Source organism: Pinus tabuliformis, chromosome Q (assembly GCF_031772625.1).
Source record: "Pinus tabuliformis cultivar Carrire ecotype Pingquan chromosome Q, CPIR1, whole genome shotgun sequence".
In the NCBI taxonomy this organism is placed as follows: Eukaryota; Viridiplantae; Streptophyta; class Pinopsida; order Pinales; family Pinaceae; genus Pinus; species Pinus tabuliformis.
Window position 1 is genome coordinate 1,363,191,022 of NC_142296.1, and position 21,925 is coordinate 1,363,212,946.

A 21,925-nucleotide genomic window follows, 5' to 3' on the forward strand; every position below is an offset into this window, starting at 1 on the left:
CTTGTTTACAAATTTATTATGCTTATACAACCTTTTCCTTTAAAAGCTACACTATATATTACCCCTACTTTTAAAACTTTTTTTTCTCTAAAATTTACATTACTTATTACAATGCAGTGTTGTTTACAGATTTATTATGCTTATTAAGTGTTCTCCTTTAAAATCTACACCATATATTACCCAAACTTTTAAAAGTTTCTTTACCTTTCATAAGACCACAAAAAAAAAATTAAACTAAGACCATAAGAAAGTTAAACTAATTTTCATCTTGTTAGAGAAGATGAGAAATATTGTTAATATGTAAAGCAAGAGACATTTGGGATAACAAGAAATTTTAAATGAATGTGAATTTTCATCTTGTTAGAGAAGATGAGAAATATTGTTAATATGTAAAGCAAGAGACATTTGGGATAACAAGAAATTTTAAATGAATGTGAATTTTCATCTTGTTAGAGAAGATGAGAAATATTGTTAATATGTAAAGCAAGAGACATTTGGGATAACAAGAAATTTTAAATGAATGTCACGTTGTGCACCCTACCATGGTTCTAGATTTGCCAAGACAATTCTTCAACATGTGAATCATGCTAAAAGTCTCCATATAAAATAGAATAGCTAGAAACCTTAATAGCTCTCATGTTAAGCAATTTAAAATTATTACTAAGAAACAGAAATTCGCTATTTATCAATGGTTCTTGCAATACACTTACCTATTTACTTTAACATATTAAACCACATATTCAATTAAGAATCTTTAATTAAAAGATAGAGCATAATGTCTCATCATTATACGATAAACAATATTGTTCCCCTTTCATTGACCAATCCAATTACAATAAAAGTTAAAAAATCATCCTTAGCTTCTACCAAATGAAAATACCTAATCAACTATTTCTGATTTGTTAATAACAAAATCAAACATGATCCTTTAGGTAACATTATTAGTCAAAACCAAAAGGATGCTTGTAAATTGCTTGTCTTGCAACTTTGACCAGACAACACTTTATATATATGTTATAGTTATATGATTTTATTAATTAAATGCACTGCAAATTGTTATTTATATATACTACTCGTATCACAAACTCTTGATTAATAAACTAATTTTAATCACCAACTCCTATTTAACCTTATATTTGATGTCCAACTCCTATTTAACCTTATATTTGATGTCAAAGGATTGTATGATGTAAAAACACATCATTGATGGACTTCTTAACTATTTTAATGACCTGCTCCAATGGTGATGTAGATATTGAATATTGCTGTATAATGCAAAAAATATATATATAATTATATATTCATTCGCTGAGCTGTTTTGGTGTATTAAAACATGTTTCCCATATCCAGTGAAATACATCAATTACCACATCCTTAAAACAAATGTGCAACCTGCTAAACTGCCTTTCACAAAAGGATGTGCAGGCCCTAGACTGTCTCCACATGTTTAACATGAATCAGTCAAAATTTAAAAAAAGAAAATAGCCATTGCTTTGAAGAATGAAAAGCAACTATGCGCTTTTCTCAATAAAAGACTTTTTTCGAGATATGTGAATATGTTTGAATTCATACATGCTACTAACAAAATTGTAAATGCTCGACAAAAGTTGTTCGAGTCGGGCCTCCCAGAATGTTTTTTCTTAAACGATGAAAAAGATAGTACGAAGTAAAGATGATATATTTCCTTGAGCTGCAGAAGCATGCATCCCATCAAATTGATAATAAGATTTAAAAATATAAGGAAAAATTCCTCTGTTCATTGATATCAATTTCTATTCAATTAAAAATGAAAAGTTAAATAATAATACATACATTAGGATTGAACGTTCATATAGATATAATATCTATTCAATTAAAAAATAAAAACCTTAAATAGTTGTGCATATGTTGGGATTGAACATTTGATCAGCAACTGAAAGAACATCGAGGGATTTGAATAGCTGAATACAGGTCAAATAAAATTATTTGCGTATCATTTATCTTTCTAATTGAGCCGTGCAACATTAGATATGGACTTTAAGCGTGTTTGACTAATTCTTAACAATGGTCAAATATGATTTCCAATGGAACTACATAATGGTCAAATAAGATTTTCAATGGAGCTACATGATTGGATGTAGCATTTATTAAGGGAATCACTACATCAATACCATTAAATATCACATTATACAATTCAAAGACAATGCATTTCCCTCCCATTAGGATTTCAAAATGTCGACTCCATTTAGTCTGGGTTCAATTGCTTTATGCAAATGATATGAACACAATAAATTCAAGGATTTACAAAGTTACAATAAACACTTACCTGCACTCGGGAGCTTTATCACTTTCCCTTTGTACTGTGAAATTTTACCAAAACCAAAACTTATAAATAGAGACATAACTATGCTCGACACTGTACCCGTGTCCTCGTATCCATTGCCCATAATTTTGGACACTGATCAAGTCGTGCATCACTTGAATTTAGACTTTTTTAAGTCAAATCGTGATTTGCATGGACCTGATGATTCAAATTCCAATTTGACTTTCTACGTTTAAAATCGTAAATCGTGAATTAATCTAGAATCCAACACCCCATTCATAATACAGCTCAAATAGACAATCTTCTTTTATAAAGGTGACCCATAATCAGGCACACTATACATTCTTCTATCCAGCCAATTACCTGGTGCTTATTAGGGCAATATGGATGCAAATTGCAAATAATGGCCACTGCCATGAGCAATATTATATCTGAAGCACTTATACAAATACCCAGAAGTGCTTGAGATGATTATGATGAGATGTGCTCACAGAGCAAAGAAGGCATCCATGTTGATTTCTCAACAGGGTTGCGCAAAGGATTCCGAAAGCAAATCCTCAGTAGCCTACATACAGTCACAAATGTACAGTATCTCCAGAAATTTCAACATTGGAAGGCTAATGTAGAATTAAATTGGCTGCTGAGAGTGCAGCCTTCATACTTGTCCAAATTTAAAGGAGATTGTTCACTGTCACAGAAACGGAATTAGACCGCCGCAAGTCCTGCATTTCAATAGTGTTAGTAAAGAAACTCAAAACAGCCAAGCCAAAACTCAACACAAAAGAAATACGGCAGCGACTACAAACCTGAACGATGATTTCCTCAGGAATATGTGGCAATACTTCCCTCACCATATTGGTCATTGCAGTTATGCGAGGATCTACCATATTTGTAGCATCTTGCATACCAATGTTTTCTGGAGCCTGCCCTGGCCCGACATTCCTAAAGCGTAAACCACCTGCACCTGTTCTTGGCCTGGCAGAGAATGATCCTGCCATCAAGCTTCCCTCAGGGGGCACCATAGACCAAAGTCTCCAAGCATTTTCTTCTGATGATGTGCTATGTACATAGGTTCCACCAACACCTGCAAGTTGCCTCATCATCATTTGAACTCTGCCAAATCCCACGGATCTCATTCCTGTGGATGGACCTGCACCATCTAGCCCTGCATTTGGCCAGGGAGTTGTCCATCCAGGGTCGAGCCCCACACCCCTGAATAACAGTGCGAGGCATAATTTATGAGTCCAGGTAAAACAAACAAGGAAGAAGCATAAACCAAATAAGATAATCCATACTGTATTCCACCTAAAGGGCTTTATTCACAATGATGCCCCGCCATCAGATACAGCTAAGGCCTTCTCATTTTATATTGAAACTTATGGATGACCCTCGTAAACTAGAAGCATGACAGCTTATTGAATCAGTTGCTTTTCACTTTCATGCCACACTTTGTTCTGTAGGAAACTATAGCCATACCAAAACAAAGCATATGTTATCAAAACTCGCTAAAGAAGGCCAGTAAAGCGTTTATTTTGAATTATTTTACATCAAAAGTTTTCATTAATCATTAATGTCGTTGCAGATAACGGGCGTTTGTTCCAATTTATAAAAAATAATATAAGCATTGAATCTGGATTGTTCTAAAACACATATATACAAACCAATGTCAAATGCAATTTTTAGAAAACAATGTCAAACAACAACCACTCTTAGTCACTTCATATTGACTGTTTTCTTCATATTTATAATCAAGTTTCTTTAAATATAATAGTAAGTTAAAGAACAGTGCTCAAGTAATAACTGCAGCGAGATTAACTCTGGAAGTCTTCACATTATAGAGAAAGATGTAATTATGCATTCCTGTCAGTTAAAAATGTGGAATGTTGACCAAAAAGACAAGGGAATGCTCATAATTTAAATCAAGAAACCTGTACCATGTCCACCATACATGTTACATCTCTGCCTGAGATGCAGGTTTTGAATTTAATATAACAGGCTTAGTTTAGAGATGCTACAATAGTCAATATTAAATGCCTGAGTATGATGTTTACTGCCCAGACATGGCTACTGATGTAGAGACTGCAACATGTGTCTGTTGAACTTGAAAAGCCAGAACTATTACAGATCACTCACCAGATGCAATTAGACTAGATGGACCAAGCAACACTTGTAAGAAATTTGCACATAGGCCTGAAGGCTCTATCCACTGCAGAGAAGTCCTTGGTGACTTGCATCAGTGTGTTCTTTCAACTTTTGATGGCTTATGGCATTGCTTACCAACTGGTAGTTATTTCTAAATTCAGGTTTCTGTGATCCATAATGAATTAAGAAAAAGTCTCAGTAGAAATCACATAAGAGAAATTTTTGGCCGACGCATTTTGAATCGAACCAACAAGTGTGGTTCATCATCAGGACCAGATGAAGAGGCAGAGCATGGCAAAGGCTTAAATTGAGAGCAATGTAGAAACCATAATTTCAAGCAACGGCTATATTTGAACAATAATATTAATTATGATATTAATTTATTAATATATTAAAAACAAATATTATGAAGTAACGGCTATATTAAACGGCTAGTTTTTTAAAAATAATATTTAAATTATGATATTAATTTATTAAAAACAAATATTAATTAGTAACGGCTATATTAAGCGGCTAGTTTTTGAAAAATAATATTTAAATTAATTTATTAAAATCAAATATTATTAAAAAATTATTTAAATTAATTTATTAAAATCAAATATTATTAAAAAATATCTGTTACTGGGAACTAATCGAAAAAATAAATAAATTTAAAATCAAATATTATTAAAAAAATCTCACTAGGAACTAATCGAAAAAATAAATAAATAAAAAACGAACAAGCAAAAAAATCAAATTCAAACTCCAAACAAAGAGGGAAGTCAAAAATTATAAAAAAGAGTAAAGACCCTAATAGAGACAAGATCATTTAATAAATAAAAATAATTAATGGGAATAAAATAAACTAAAATAAAAATAATTAATGGAAAATAAATAAAAGAAAAGAAAAATATACACAGGTCAAAAGAAATATATATATTCAAAGAAAAGTAATCAATAAATAAAACAGGGTCAACAATAAAATACGGGGCTGAGGCCCATTAAACAAATAACAAAAATACCAAAAGGACTTAAGAACGAATAGGATGATAGAATACCTAAGAAAACACGAAGGATCAAGAATATAAACTCTAATGAAGAATATATCAACAACAAATACTATAAAAAGGACACCAATACCTACATAGATAAATAAACAAACAAAATAAATCCCAAAAAGAAACCTAAAAAACTAGGAGGACAGGACATGGACCCAACTTCTACTAATAATCCAGCCATCGTCTCTATTAAAATTACTGGGTCTTTTTTTCGATTTCTAGGGCCTCCCTCAATTTACAATGATGGAAATGATTAACCCTAGCAATAACTTGGGCCTCCTCAATGCAGATGTGATGCTTAGATTTAACTGCATGCTCTGCCAAAGCAGAGGAGCGGGTCCTGCCATGCTTGATGTCAGCGGCATGCAATTTGGCAATTGCATTGTAAGTTTGTATAAGGTCTCGGTTGTTCTGTTTCCTCCTCTCAAAACATGTGGTCTGATGAGGTATGTGCCCAAATTGCTGCTAAGGTTTACTTATTAAAGATACAACAGATATATCAGCTATGTGCCCAAATTGCTGCTAAAGTTTACTTATTAGAGATACAAAAGATATATCAGCTTCGGCTTATTCCAATTTGGCAATTGCATTGTAAGTTTGTATAAGGTCTCGGTTGTTCTGTTTCCTCCTCTCAAAACATGTGGTCTGATGAGGTATGTGCCCAGATTGCTGCTAAAGTTTACTTATTAGAGACACAAAAGATATATCAGCTCCGGCTTATTCCAAACTTATTGAAGTCATAAGCTCAATAATTCAAAGATGATTTGTCGTATATTATCGCCATTTGTACAAACTGTTTCTTTTGTATATAAGAAGTATTTCCTAACAACAAAAAGAAACTTGTAAAAAAAAATGGTGAAAACCAAACACACAACATAGAAAATAATGAATTTTAAAGTCACAGAAATTTGTATTGAAGAGCTTCAAGAATCCTTGGCATTACCAAGCATAATTATCAGAATCAAACATTTAGACTGGTTTACCCGAAAACCAGCCAAACCATTTGTCCAAACTGATTTTGAACAGGTCCAGGTACGAACCAATCAAAAACCAGCCAAACCAGTCACCCAAACAGGTTTTGAATAGGTTCAGATGCCGAACCAATACAAAACTAGTTCACCATGGGCCCACCCCCCATGCCACTCACCCTCAAAAACAAAAAAGAAAAGGACAAGGGTATACAGCCCTTCTAAACCCTAACCTCAGGTCATTTATACACACCCTTCCCCACCTCCCCAAAATTTGCTTCATACTCTTCTAGTTGAGCATTTGTCAGAATACAGAAATTTTGGATCCTTGATTCAAATCCCACAATATAGAAGGATAAAGATCCCTGAAATAAGATCGTGCAGATTCAACCATCAGCATTTAATGGATTTGGAACCACTTGCACCACTAGAGTTTCCAGACACCAGTGCTTCGCTTATAGATGCTGAGAATTAGAAGGTGCCAAGCGATAATGTACTATACTTCTTATTGTACCCTCTAACACCTTTTAGCTTTATTCTCATCCAAGTCCTATTTTTCTTATTTACAAGGTATAATTGTAAAGTATAATAATTTAATAAATCCCATATAATCAGGTAAATTAAAAATAAATTGTTCCAGAGAAATTAAGGGAGTTACAGAAAGAAACCGCCTCTATAGTAATATACTCGAATGAAAAAAAGCTAGAAAAAGAAAAGTTCACTCTGCACACTGATACGATTATAGTTAATAATATAGATAATAAATTTTCTTTCCATTTTGGAGGACAGCAAAGCCTTTTAAATTTTATATTACAATTCAAAAAAAAAACCATCCTGATATCAAAATGCATGAGACCACCCAATTTCAACTTCTAGTTTCATTGACATCAAGATGAATTGGATGAAAGGGACAAGTCCATCCAGAATTTGGATGACTTCAAGACAATTTTATTAATGTCTGACAAATGACCACAAAAGTTGGTCAATGGGACTGAACAGTACAACCAGTGAATACGGTGGGAGTGCCAGCGCAAATCCTAGAAAATGCCAAAACCAATACAAAGAAAGAAATCTTCATAAGGATAATATCAGAACATATGTATAAGAATGTAACAAACGTACAGTGATACAAAACACTAAGTGAGTTTGTCCAAGACTAGAATGGTGGCCAACCCAAACCAAGAACCTGTGAAGAGAGAGAGACAGAGAGGGAAATCAGACGATCAGGATGATGATGTCAAGATCTCTGAAGTCTGATAGCCGAAGTGTTGAAAATGTAACTAGTGTCGGTCTTCATAATTGTAATTATTATTGTACTTAGTCAAAAGAAGGAAAAAGAATGTATTTTGCAACAGAAAAAATATTTATTCGTAAATAGGTTTCTTACCCATGATTATTTATTCTAGGTCAAAGCACCCATTGAGTGCTCTAGGTATTGAGTCAAAGTCATGATGTAAAGACCCTTCGAGGGCTCATGTATCAAAGAAGAAGAAAAATATTTTATGTAAAAGAATGGTCTAGAAACTCACCAAGAGTCAAGGCCGGCCAGCCCCCTAAGTCAGTCGAGAAGAGGCCCATGCACCCACTTGAAAAGCTATATATAGAGGAGGACTCGACCTCCATTACACACTTGAAGATTTGACTTTTCTTGAGCATTCTGAGGCAAATAAGAACTACGAAGTTATGGGAAGAAGGGAGCGAAGTTATGGTTTGGTTTTGGACCATCTATCTCTCTCTTGGCAGCCGAAATTTTACTGTGGAAAAATCAGGGTTTCCACAGGTCTGATGTTATGCAGTAAGAAGCAGCAATCTTGTTTGAAGAAGCAGTTCATTGTCTTGGGTGGCTGGCTTGATCTTGGTGAGTTATCTGTGGTCTATGGTCTTGGAAGTCTCCTTAAATTGATTCTATAAGAAGAGAAGTTTTCTGGGTTTTCCCCTGTTGATGGATTTTGCCCTTGCTTAGAGCCCATCTCTGGTGTCTCTTTTGTTGCATTTGTGATCTTCTTGTTTGGCATTTATCTTGATGATGCAAAGAATATAATAATAATAATGATGAAGTAATAATGTATCACAAATAAATGTCAATATAAGAAATAAATCATGTATTAATCCAACCCTAATGGAAGACCTAGATTTCTCAACATGGTATCAGAGCTTGGTTCACTTGCATAAGGGCAGAAAGAAGGTCACTAAAACTTCAAGATAAGTAAAGGAAACAAGTCTCCCAGGACTGAGTTCCTAAAGGAGACGAGCAAATTCTGGGCACAATAATTAAGCCCCATACACATTAACTAAGGCCGCAGACTTAAATAAGAAGGACGAATGCACTTAGAAGCACTATTTTAAGAATCCAAATAGATGAAAAAACAGCTCTCTCAAGACCGAGCTATCTGGGCTAAAGATCGTAGTCCCTGGGCTAAAGATCGTAGTCCTGGGCACACTTGTCATGCTCTGAAATCACTCCTAAAGGTCTGAATTCTGTGTCATTTCAGAGATCCGAACCCTGTGGGTAATGGAGATATATCTTTTGTGTTGTCCGAATTGTTCTGATCTAACTTGTTGAGTTTCTGAGATCCGAACCCTCTGGGTAATAGAGATATATCTTTTGCATGGTCCGAATTGTTCTGATCTGACTTGTTGAATTTAAAAGGGAGTCAAGACCTCTATTAAGTTCTGAGCATATGTAAGAAGAGATTCTGAGAATAAGTATATATATTAAGGCCTAGTTGAAGTCTCCTAGAAGAAAATCCAAGACCAATCACGTTGAAGATAGTACTAAGTATAGGCCTTGATGGAAGGCCTGTCATAAGGCTACAGCCACTCTGGAATAGGAGCTGAGTCTCCTACTCAAATTCTGGGCATATCCACAGTCACTTTGGAAGAGGGCCAAGGCCCATACCACAAACATATGCATGAAATAGAACTCAAGACCGAGACTTCTAGACTGATCTATCACCATACCTGGACGTATTTGCAATCCTATTCATTCATTCTTCTAAGGAGAGATTACAGTTTTATACATGTATCCTCATAAGGAAAATTCAGTGATATAGAGGGCGAGATTTTGTGACAAAAGATTGACAGTCCTGTAGTATATAATATATATATTTACACAATTCGAACTTGAACAGTTACATAAGGGAAGCCAACCTTTGAAGTATATGTACGTCAGTCCTCTTGTTTTGATAGGCTGTATCAAGCACAATGGTTGATATATTTTAAGTCAACTTCATTGGTATATATTAGTGTCTTGAAAGACCTTTACAGAGGGTCATCTCAAGTACACTCTACAACATTCAAAAACCATTTCCCTTGTACATTTTGAAAGGTGGTGAGAAGTTCTAGACCTAGGGTCTAGCCTTCGAAAGAAGCTACAGGCAGTAAAGAAGTGTAACAGTAATAAATCTCTTTATCGTCAAGTCCTATCTTGGAGACCTGTAGAAGAGCAGAGATACTGTTGAAGGTGTGTTGAAAGGTAATCTTGGCAAAGATCTTGGATCTATGTCTCAAGAAAGAGACTACAATCTCATATCAGTGACAGAAAGGACATCAAAATTCTAACTTAACATTGAAGAAGATCTTTGAGAAGGAATAATCTCCCTGGAAGCAGTGATAGAAGATCACCTTGAAGACCTAAAGCTGTCATAAAAGTCAAGGGTAGCAACAATATTGTTTGGAGGAAGCAAGCCTGAAGCAAATCAAGGTCTCAAAAGGAATGTCTGTCCAGTATAAGATGGAAAATCCTAACCAGAGGACAGAATACCTACTAGATTGATAAAAGAAGTTCTTTTAGTAAGAAAAATCATGGCATCCAGGAGCAGGCTGTTACTATAACAGCCTCTATGATCATGGACAGAGGTAAATAATCATGAGGTATGTATAGCATATTTATTTGTTAAGGGTCTAACATGAAATGTTTTAGGTTTAGTTGGTTGTATGGTTCTAGGGTTTGTAGTTTTCGTTGTTGCTGATATCTAGACTCTAGATGGTATGTGCCTGTGGTAAGCCCTAGTCATATGGAAATCCTAACCCTGATTCGCTTATAGAAACCCTAACTCTAGGTCTCTAGGGTTTGTGAGTAGGGCATGTGATAAACCCTAGTATGAATGGATGAGGATGATGAGTTGTATATGACATCAAATCCCTAGGTCTAGGGTTGGCATCTATAAATCCTAGGATTCCATCCTCTAAAATTCTATGGAATCCCTAAATTGACAAATTAACATGATGCTTTTGTTATTGCATATTTTTGCTTGGTTGTGCTTGTCAATAAGTATTGCAGGTACAAAGAAGCATGGAGAAGGATGACTAATCTTGTGGTTTGGTGAGCATGATGAAAGGAGGGAACTGTAAGAACCCTGAAAAATGGTAACTTGGTAATCAAGTTGGATCTTTGGTTCTCTAATATGTAAAGTAAGATTCATGAGAAGAATGGCAGTGAATGCCTGATTGAGAAGGTCATTATGATAAGTAGATTAATGAAAAGGGATGAATTGAGAGCTTCAAAGGGAAGAATTCCTTATACATTAGCACGGTGCATTGATCTAGCAGAAATAGAAATCATGCAGCAATTGAATAATGATATGATAGGATCTTTTTAAGGATCCTCCTTAGTAATGTCATCGAAGAATTTCTTCATCTTGGGAAGAAGGACCACAATGGTATCATTGTTTATTGTCTACTCTTGGGTTTAGAGCAGGCTTCCTAGAAGCTTGCTGATACAGTTGCAGCATGATGAAGTCTCATCTTCAAAATGAGGAGCAGTTTAAAGAAAGCCAAATGACCAGCTGAAGAAGGTATGCATGTTTTGAGTTTATTTTTTATTTATCTAACTAATGTCTTCAGTTCGCAGGAAGAGTTGGTTGCAGGTATATGCCTAGTTGCACTAGCATGATGTAAAGACATGATCAACGTAAAGTATTAAAGACTGCTGACTTGAGAGAAAGCTGCAAAATCCTTGACAAAATGACCTGATGTGAGGAAGACTCTTCCTGATGATTGGATGTATGATAAAGGATGTTGATGAAGACAAGGCATTATAATCCGATGACTCTGATGATTTGATATAGTTCTGCTACCAAAAGAAGATCCTTTGCAGGAAGATTTAGTAACAAACAGATATGATATTACTGAGATTCAATTGCAGAAATTGACTGGATATATATCACTGATAGGAAACGTAGCAAGTTGCAGATGGTTCAATAATCATGTCTTGGTAGATCACTTTCCTGATGCTCAGAAGGAGCTATGCTCAAACTCCATGGTGATTGGTTCGTGAATATGTGGCAGATAAAGATTGATGATGTGGAAAGTGATGACTTGTCCTTACGAGAAGTTGCGAAAGAATTCCACGATATGCAAAAAGTTAATGCCTCAGAAAACAAACAAATTTAAATTAATTAATTAATTAAAAAAGAAAAAACCCTACAACCAGTTGATGGTACCATGATATCCACAGAATAATAGACCGCTGATATTGGAAGCAAGTCCCTAGTTAAGAGGGAGCTTGGATATATTCCTTTCATGTGTAAAGGAATGAATAGATCCTCCCTGGCTAAGAGGGAGAGGTAGACATATCATCCTTGTCTTCACATCGTGAAGAAAGAATGCAGGATTGGATGAGCATATGAGACCGATACTGATACTCTTTGGGGATGAAGTAGGGCATCCAATAGGCAAGAGTAGTTGAAGAGGAGATTCCTTGAGGATGTGTAAATCCAAGACAGGAATGGTCCTAAAAGGACATACCTTGTGAACATCCGGATGGGGTATGTGTCTTGAGAGACAATGATGAAGATGTCTATAAATCATTGTCTCCCCAGCATTGTGCTCTACTCTAGTGGAGAGATAGAGTTGTTAGTTAAGGCCTTGCTATATGACAATGTTGGTTGATATAATGAGATGCACTGATATAATCTGAAAAGATAGCTTATGAGATAGCTTACCAATCCAACTCTTCTTATGAGAACTTCTTCAAAGGATGTACTGTCCATGTACCGGTTGGCAAATATGAATACCTCCCTAGTTAAGAGGGAGTGTTGAAAATGTAACTACTGTCGTTCTTCATAATTGTAATTATTATTGTACTTAGTCAAAAGAAGGAAAAAGAAAAATGTATCTTGCAAAAGAAAAATTATTTATTTGTAAATAGGTTTCTTACCCATGATTATTTATTCTAGGTCAAAGCACCCATTGAATGCTCTAGGTATTGAGTCAAAGTCATGATGTAAAGAGCCTTTGAGGGCTCATGTATTATAGAAAAAGAAAAATATTTTATGTAAAAGAATGGTCTAGAAACTCACCAATAGTAAGGTCGTCCAACCCCCATGACGGCCTAGAAGAGGCCCATATACCCACTTGAAAAGTTATATATAGAGAAGAACTTGACCTCCATTACACACACTTGAAGATTTGACTTTTCTTGAGCATTTTGAGGCAAGTTATGGGAAGAAGGCAGCGAAGTTATGGGTTGGTTTTGGACTATCTCTCTCTCTTGGTAGCCGAAATTTTCCTGTGGAAAAACCATGGTTTCCGTAGGTCTGATGTTATGTAGTAAGGAACAACAATCTTGTTTGAAGAAGCAGTTCATTGTCTTAGGTCGCTGGCTTGATCTTGGTGAGTTATCTATGGTCTATGGTCTTGGAAGTCTCCTTGAAATAATTCTATAAGAAGAGAAGTTCTCTAGGTTTTCCCTTGTTGAGGGGTTTTGCCCTAGCTTGGAGCCTATCTCTAGTGTCTTTTTGTTGCATTTGTGATCTTCTTGTTTCGCATTTATCTTGATGATGCAAAGAATATAATAATAATGATGATGAAGTAATAATGTATCACAAATAAATGTCAATATAAAAGAAAAATCATGTACTAATCAAACCCTAATGGAAGCCCTAGATTTCTCAACACAAAGAGCAAGGGGAGGAAGTAGGCACTAGCTCGATGTCAAAGACTTCTGGAACCACTAAGAAGCCCAGCTACACAATCCAGGGGGTTGTACAAGCGAAGGATACTCCTAACATCTAAGGTCGAAAGAAGGAAACTCCAAATGGATCTCTAGTTGCTCCTCTAGATCTGAGATGTATAACATTAGAACATATGTATAAAATCGTTACAAATTTATAGAAATATAAAACATTGAGTGACTTTGTCCAAGACTGGAAAGCTAGACAACCCAACCCAAGAACTTATCAACAAAGAGAGAGAGAGAGAGAAAGAGAGAGAAATCAAACAATGAGGTTGATGATCTCAAGATTTCATGAGTTTGATGGTTGAGGGAAAGGGGGGCGAACTAGGAACTTGCTACTATCGGAGTCTTCTAAAACCATCAAGGAGACCGGCTACATGATCCAAGGGAGGCATGTACGAGCGAGGGATACTCCTAACATCTAAGGTCAAAAGAAGGAAACTCTGAATGGATCTCTGATTGTTCATTTGTATCTAGGAGGTAGTCTAATGGGTGAGGCATGCTCTACTCTAGATTCATCTGGAGTTGATCTCTTTAATGCTCTGAGGACATGTGCCTTGATGCATGAACCAACACCTCTGAACTAGTCTCAATAATAATGGGTGGTCTCCCAAAGAAGGAGGTTAAGGAGAAACATGGGGTCTCACCATCCTACTATCTAGCGCACTCTGGAACTTTGTCTGTCATCTGTTGCTCCGGTCTATTGTGAACTAAGAGGTACTTGGTGAGCCAAGAGGTACTAAAGATCAATTAATGAATGGAGTTCAAAACACATCTCATGAATAATTTGATTATTGGAGCTTGCATATTAGTGAAATGGAAGAAAACTTGCAACTTGTCTCGCAAAAACTTGTGATTGAATTATATGAAAAGGAAGAAGCACTTAACACCTTGCAAAAGAACATTCGATCTTCTTTTGATGCATCTTCTCACCTATCGTTGGCTATTTATGGGTCTTTTTCCCCACTTTGAGCAACATCTTAAGGAAATTGGCTTCAAATTACTTCATCAAATGGGATATACAAGTGGTCAACTTGGTAAACATGGATAGAGTATTGTTATTGTTTGTACCCAAACCTTGAGCATGCAGGCGTAGGAAATCATGGATGTGAAAGTTTGAATATGGTGGGAAACAGTACATTCAAATATATTAAAGAAAATACAAGTTTAATTTTATTAAGTCCTACATAAAAAGATTTTTATATAATAATTTAATGTGATTAAGTATAATTATTTAAAAGTGTGACATGTGATAATCCCCTTTATAAGAAATACAAGCACTACTAATGTCAAAAAAGATATAACAATATAGGGCATACAAAAAACACACATTCAAGGAATGGGGAATTTGCTTTGCAACATTTGGTATCGAAGCCATCTGCACACCAACACATGCTAACTCAAATATTGTTAAGAAACCCAAAAGACAAAGGTAAAACTCACTAACAATTTTCAACAAAGAATATTAGAATGAAATATGATAGTGGTGCAATTATGTGTGCTTTCATTTATTTCGAATACATCACTATTGATGAATGGATTTTAGAGTTTCACCATTCTACCCTCTACTAATGAATGGATGGGATTCTAATAAGTGCCTTATTCAGATGTATTATATTTGAAAATGATCATTCTCTTAGTTAAAGCAATGACCCCATTTGTTATGATCCTTCCGCCTTAAGAATGATAAGAAACCAATAATTACATTCCACTTCGAGGGGGAAATCTCCTTATAAAATAAATACAATGAACAAGACAATATTTGATGATCCTAAGACTAGTTCTCCTTAGTATATATATAGGAGACAGAATGCAATTATAATAAAATAGGAACATGAGGGGTTCTAGCCTACATAACACTATAACAATAGAAATGTAATCACTCAATATATAGGGTTTAATAATGGGTTTTTGGGTTAACATGGGGCTTATATATGACTTAACATGCCCCTCCCCTTCAAAGAAATGTTGCCCTCCACACTTGACTATATGTGGGTGTTTCTGCATGAAACACTCGTCTTCCCATGTCGCTTCTTCCACTAGTAGATTCTTAGTCAATAATTGCTTGATTTCTCAATTGTTGGTCCTTGTTTCCAAAATTGTTTCTAGTTCTAATATTATTTTCAATTCTTCATTAATCTCTGGTAGAAGGGTTAGAACTAGGATCTTATCACCGATGACCTTTAAGCAATAAACATGGAAGACTAGATGTACACGTGAAGATGGAGACAACTCCAATTTGTAGGCCATACTTTCAATCTTTGCAACACCTTATAAGGGCCATAATACCTTGGAGCTAATTTATTATCTTCCTTTTGTTGCTTCAGAGACATTTGTTTATATGGTTGTAATCTCAAATATGCAATCCCCCACTTCAAATTCCCTTTCACTGCAATGTTGATTTGCTTGTTTCGTTGAAAATAGTAGCGAGAGAAGGTCCTTCTTGATTTGTGCCTTAGTCAAGAAAGACTTCGATTTGTTTTTCCCTTTGTCAAGTATGAGTTCATGAAATGGACAAGTTAGTTTGTTCATGTGCAGAGATGGAAGCTCAATTATGTGGTTGTCCAAGTATGAGTTCATATTTAGAAGGGAACAAGTTGATGAGCTTCAAGTCTCGATTGAAGCAAGAACTTGTTAACTAGAAGTTTGACTTAGTTAACATGTCAAACAACACACATGTTCTAAATTCGAACTTCCAGATATAGCATGATCGAACAGCATAAAACGAGGACGAAGGCACATCTTTGATCATTCTTGTATGCACGAGGTTGTGTGTATGAGAGCTTGATGTGGATAAAGCATACCTTGGAAGATCCATACATTGTGACAGGAAGACATTCTTTGTGCAAGCTTGCGCTAGGAATTAGGAGGAATTCCTAAAGAATAGGGGCCACTATTGCATTAGGAAATATGAGATTTCCAGCACTAGAAAAGAGGGGCAAATACTGCACAAGGAATGAGGAGTTGGGTCGGATTTTCTGTAGTGAGATTTCATGCTAAGTGTTAGCAGTGAGAACAAGCTTGTTCTCTAGTGAAATAGTGTTGTCTTGTAAAGAGATCAATTGCTCAAATTTATGTTAATAAATTCTATAGCAAAGCAAAGGGTTTTCCTAGTTGGGTTCCCTAGAAAATTATTGTGTCTGTTGTGTAATTGTGTCTTTATCTCTGTGTTTAATTTTGTTGCTTTTATTGTTGAGAAATTGTCTTGGTGAAAAGAAACGTAGTTTCAAATTGTTCATTCAAGCAGCAAGCAGAATCTCAAGGAAATTCAACATGGTATCAGAGCACAAATCTGCTTAAAGACCAGCTCATCAAGAAGGGATAAAGGGGCCTATGCACAGAAATTTAGGGTCAGCCAAAGGAGATCTGACCCAACGTCGAAAGCAGACAAGTTTTGTGGAAGAAGAGGCTCAAAAGAGGGTCGGTTTTGGAGGGTCAAAGCCATAGTCTATTGGAAAAGTGGTTGAGAGGCCTATATGGTTGTAGAGGAGAGACCCGAATAGCCTCAGGCGTTCGTGCAGGGATAAAGGGAAGGTAAGGTTCTGTTCTTGGAATTTTTGGGAGAAGGTTGCGCTTAGAAATGTTGAAAAATTATTATCATTATTATTATTATGTTGTAAAATGGAAAAGGAATTATTATTATTATTGAAGCATGGGTTTCATGCTCAAGTTCTTTTATTTTATAGGTCAAGCACCCATTGAGTGCTTCTAAGGTTTGTCCTAGGTATAAGAGTCATTGTCATATATCGAAACCCTATGTGCACATTGTATATTGCAAAGAAAAAATTATTTTGTCTTGAAAGTGTCAAAATACCTCCAAGATCAAGTCGGCCTACATGAAGAACCACATCCACCCTTAAAGAAGCCTACATATAAGAGGAACTCATCCTCCACTTGGACCATTCATTCACTCATCTCTTATGCGAAGAAGGCAGAAGAAGAAAGTCAAAGAAGGAAGCGCGAAGAAGTAAAAGTGTTTGGGTCTCTCTCCATTCTTCTGGAAGTGCGAAGTTAGGGTTTATGCGTTGGGCTAGTCTAAAGTTTGATTTTGGAAGCAAAAGAGAAGGAAGGAAGGTGGAGGTCGCTTAGGGCATCTTACTGGCCCTGGGACTCAATTCAAGGCAAGCGAAGTCAAGGGGAAGGCAGTTAGAGGGAGATCGAAGTCTCCCAGAGAAGCAGTTGCAACAACTGTTGGGGAGCAAAATTTCGAATCTACTGGGAGGTCGAAGATATTTCAACAGGAGGCCAAAGAAGACTTGATCTTGGAGGGTATTTGTCTAAGTCTAGGTCATGGTATTCGTCAATTGAAAGATCTGAAAGATAAGAAGAGATTTTACGGGTTTTCCCCTCAAGAGGAGGGGCTTTGGCCCTGGCTTGCAACCTATATACTATGTCATTGTTCTTACTGTTTTGATAGTAGTTTGATGTATTGCACATTGGAATAAGAAAGATTAAAGCTAATAAGTAAAGAGGCAACACAAACAGTTATCAAGTTAAGACAATTAACATATACATTGCTTTATTGAATTCTCAGCAAGAAAGAGGCTACTACAGGCCTCGGGATCATCGACTAAGAGAAGTCGTAATAACTTTGGGTCTATTCAGAGAGGTCCATAGAGGTTGAGACCTAAATGGAGGCCTTTTGTGACCTCGGATTCTGAATGGGACCAGCATATCACTTCAGAATAGTGTAGAGGTCTGAAAAAGGGTAGTTTGTGGAGTTAAATCATTGCTTAGAAGGTTGTTTGTGTGATGCCCTAGTTCAGTCATCTTAAGGGTGTTAGACGGCTGATAAGAGGAGTTCTTAAGGTCTGTTCATAGGAGTGTTTGAATAGCAGCTGTGTGTGCCCTAGTATTGTCAATAAGAAGCAAGCTTGTGACAGTTAAGAGGGCAGATTTTGAAGAGCATAGTTGACCAGATTTGTGAAGGACAGAGATCAGTTTGTGAGGAGCAATTCCTTGGATAACAGTATGGCATTCATAGGATTGAGGTCAGATCATAGTCTAGAGGTAGCCTCGAATTTATGTGCATTAAAGGAGCGAATCACTATAGTGTTCTAAGATAATGGAGTGGGAGAGTTTGTCAAGAACACCATACCGCCACCACAAGATCCCCAACAATTGGCCCAACATACCAAGAATAGTGCCAAGGCGAAGAAGATCATTCTAGAGGGGGCTAGAGATCATATTATTCCTCATCTCTATGAGAAGAAGACATCATATGAGATGTTTTAACTTTCAAGCCATCTTACAACTGTATCAAGGTACCAATGATGTCAACAAGCTTGCTTTTAAGGAGAATCTAAGAAGTATTCGGATGAGCAAGGATGGGCTCAACATTACATATCTTTCTAACTTCACTCAAGTTCGAGATGAGCTAGGTAGTGTAGGTGTCACTGTGCTAGAGAAAGACCTTCTGAGTTTTGCATTACTAGGACTTCATAAATCTTGGGATACCTTCCGAGATGTAGTAAGTGGAAGAGAAAATTTTCTTGGTTGGGAAAGGCTATGGGGTGACTCTGTTCAAGAAGAGATCTAGAAAGGAACGAGAGATGGCAAATCAACATCAATAGAGGACGAGGAGAACTTTGCCCTGGCAGGCAAAGGTAGCAAGGCCAAGGGCAAGAGGGGCCAAGGAGAATCCATTCAGAAGGACAAGAAGAAGAAGAAGGATCTAAGCAAGATCAAATGCTTCCATTGCCATGAATTTGGACACTATGCCACTAAGTATCCTAAGCAAAAGGAGTCATCCAGTAAGGATCATGTAGTTGCATCAATGGAGGTAGATGCATTTTCTGCCCAGTGCAAGAAAGATTTCTCATTGATAGCTTGCATGGCAAGCCCAGCAGACAACAGTATATGGTATATTATTTCAAGAGCATTCTTCCACATGACCGGGAACAAGAAGAATTTCAGCCCCCTGAAGGAGAAGGACATGCAATTTCAGATTGAGCTAGGAGATGATGGTCAGTATGCAGCTAGAAGAGTTGGTACTATCAACTTTCAGAGGGAGTCATGTAATCCTTTTCATCTCCTTAAGCAAAATCTTGTTTCGGTAGCTACCCTTGAGGACAAGGGTTCCGATGTCATCTTCAGCAGAGGTAAGGCTTACCTCCAACACTTATGTTCTAGATGTAAGAAGCAAATAGCTATAAGGAAGAAGAATCTCTACAAGTTCCAAGTAGAGACAAGTACAGTCTTGAGCAGCAAGGCAGGAAGTGCACAGAGTAGAGACATGAGGGTTGAGGAGAGCAGAACTCAAAGGGAGCCCTTGAGCAAGTGAAAATTAGAGTACCTGAGAAGAAGCTACTCAAGATGTTGCCTCAGCAAGTATCTCAGTTTGAGTCGAAGCTAGTTTGCAATTGGGCTGTCTAGCAAGATGATGAGGAGCATAGCCCAGGGCGAGTCGAGGCAACCACTCAGTTAGTGCCTCCTAGTATAGGGAGAGTTCGAGCCAAGTAGACAAAGAATTTGTTTAAGGGAGATCACGAGAGAATTGGATCTTCCAGTATCAACTTCAACCAGAGTAAGCAGCCACAAAGGTACACGGGGTACATGGCACTTATGACTAAGGTGATAGACTCGCAAAGCATGACTGGAAAGAATAGGTCTTCATATCATATTCCACAGAAGATAGCAAGGAAGCCTTTTAGTTCATAGGGAGCAGCTGCAGTAGTGGAGAACGTGGTAATGTTGAACATAGATCCAAGTGGACGAGGTTCTTCCAAAAGCACTTTCCTCTCTAAGAGAAAGTGTTGAAAATAGTAGCGAGAAAAGGTCCTTCTTGACTTGTGCCTTAGTCAAGAAAGACTTTGATTTGTTTTCCTTTTGTTAGGTACGAGTTCATGAGATGGACAAGTTAGTTTATTCATGCGAGAGATGGAAGCTCAGAGATGAAACGAGTTGATGAGATTCAAGTCTTGATTGAAGGAAGGACTTGTTAACTAGTAGTTCGACTTATAGTTAACAAGTCAAACTTCACTTGTGTTCTAAATTCAAACTTGCCAAATATAGCATGATCGAATAGCATAAAAGGAGGACGAAGGCACATCTTTAGTCATTTGTGTATGCTTGAGGTTGTGTGTATGAAAGCTTGTTGTGGATAGAGCGTACCTTGGAGGATCCATACGTTGTGATAAGGAGACAACCTTTGAATTGGTCTGCGCTAGGAATTAGGAGGGAATTCCTAAAGAATAAGAGCCACTATTGCGCTAGGAAATAGGAGATTTCCAATGCTACAAAATAGGGGCACACTACACAAGGACTAAGGAGTTGGGTCGTGTTTTCTGCAAAGAGATTTCATGTTAAGTGTTAGCAATGAGAACAAGCTTGTTCTCTAGTGAAATAGTGTTGCATTGTAAAGAGATCAATTGCTCAAATTTTTGTTAATAAAATTCTACATCAAAGGGTTTTCCTAGTTGGTTCCCTAGAAAATTATCGTCTCTCGTGTAATTGTGTCTTTATCTTTGTGTTTAATTTGGTTGCTTTTATTGTTCAGAAATTTTGTGTCTTGGTGAAAAGAAAAGTAGTTTCAAATCATTCATTCAAGCAGCAAGCAGAATTTCAAGGAAATTCAACATGTTTTATCCTATTTTGTAACATACCCAAGTTGTCCCTCAATAGTTTGAGAACCTCTTGTTGGTGCTGGATATGGTCCTCTACTGCTTCAGCTTTTATAGTCTCTTTCAAGGGTGATGGATGGAGGATGATATCCATAAAGTGCCATAAATGGTGACATTTTTTATGAAATATGGAAGGATGTGTTGTACCACCATTCTACCAAGGGAAACCATTTGACCCATTTTGTTTGTTTATCAGATGCAAAACAACATAGATATCCTTCTAAACAGTTATTCAAAATCTCAGTTTGCCCATCATATTGAGGATGGTAAGCTGAGTTGTGAACACGTTGAGTACCCAAACAAGAACATAATTCAGTCAAAAAATTTCCAATGAAAATTGGATCTCTATCCTTTACAATAATCTTTAGTGTTCCATGTAGCTTTTGGATTGTTTCCATGAATGCTTCTACCATAGTGCTTGCTTTAAGAAGATGAGAAAGAGAGCAAAAGTGGGCATACTTTGTCATTCGATCTACCACTACCATAATGACACTCTTTCCTTCAAATTTGGGTAAAATTGTAATAAAATCCATTGAAACTTCTTCCCAACACTAGCTTGGTATGGCTAATGGTTGAAGGAGCCCTGGGGTCTTGATAATATCTCCTTTATTTTATCAGCATACCACACATTCCACCACAAACGTTTGCACATCTGCTTTAAGACCTTCCTCAAAAAGAAACTTTCTTGACCCTATGGTATGTCTTCAAGAATCTTGAATGTCCTCCTATAGAAGAAGTGTGTAATTCCAATAGGATCTTCGGTTTGAGTTGAGAATTCCTACATAAGTATAAGCGATCATGATACCATAACAAATCATTTTTCCATGTAATTTTTTCTACTGCATTAGGGTCTTCCTGTAGCTATTGAATGATCTTGCATATCTTCTCACCTTGTT

At 36.6% G+C, this 21,925-nt stretch overlaps 1 protein-coding gene across 1 annotated transcript in view; it reads right to left on the reverse strand.

Moving 5' to 3' along the window:
* Positions 1 to 2,595: 2,595 nt before the first annotated feature.
* Positions 2,596 to 21,925, reverse strand: part of LOC149224986 (E3 ubiquitin protein ligase RIN2-like) — a 138,459-nt gene continuing 119,129 nt past the window's right edge. Inside the window, exons 12-13 of the mRNA XM_089386384.1 lie at positions 3,109 to 3,514; positions 2,596 to 3,024 (exon numbers count right to left, since the gene is read on the reverse strand). Coding sequence (XP_089242510.1) covers positions 2,974 to 3,024; positions 3,109 to 3,514 — 457 coding nt within the window. The 3' untranslated portion in view covers positions 2,596 to 2,973. The remainder of the gene's footprint in view (positions 3,025 to 3,108; positions 3,515 to 21,925) is intronic.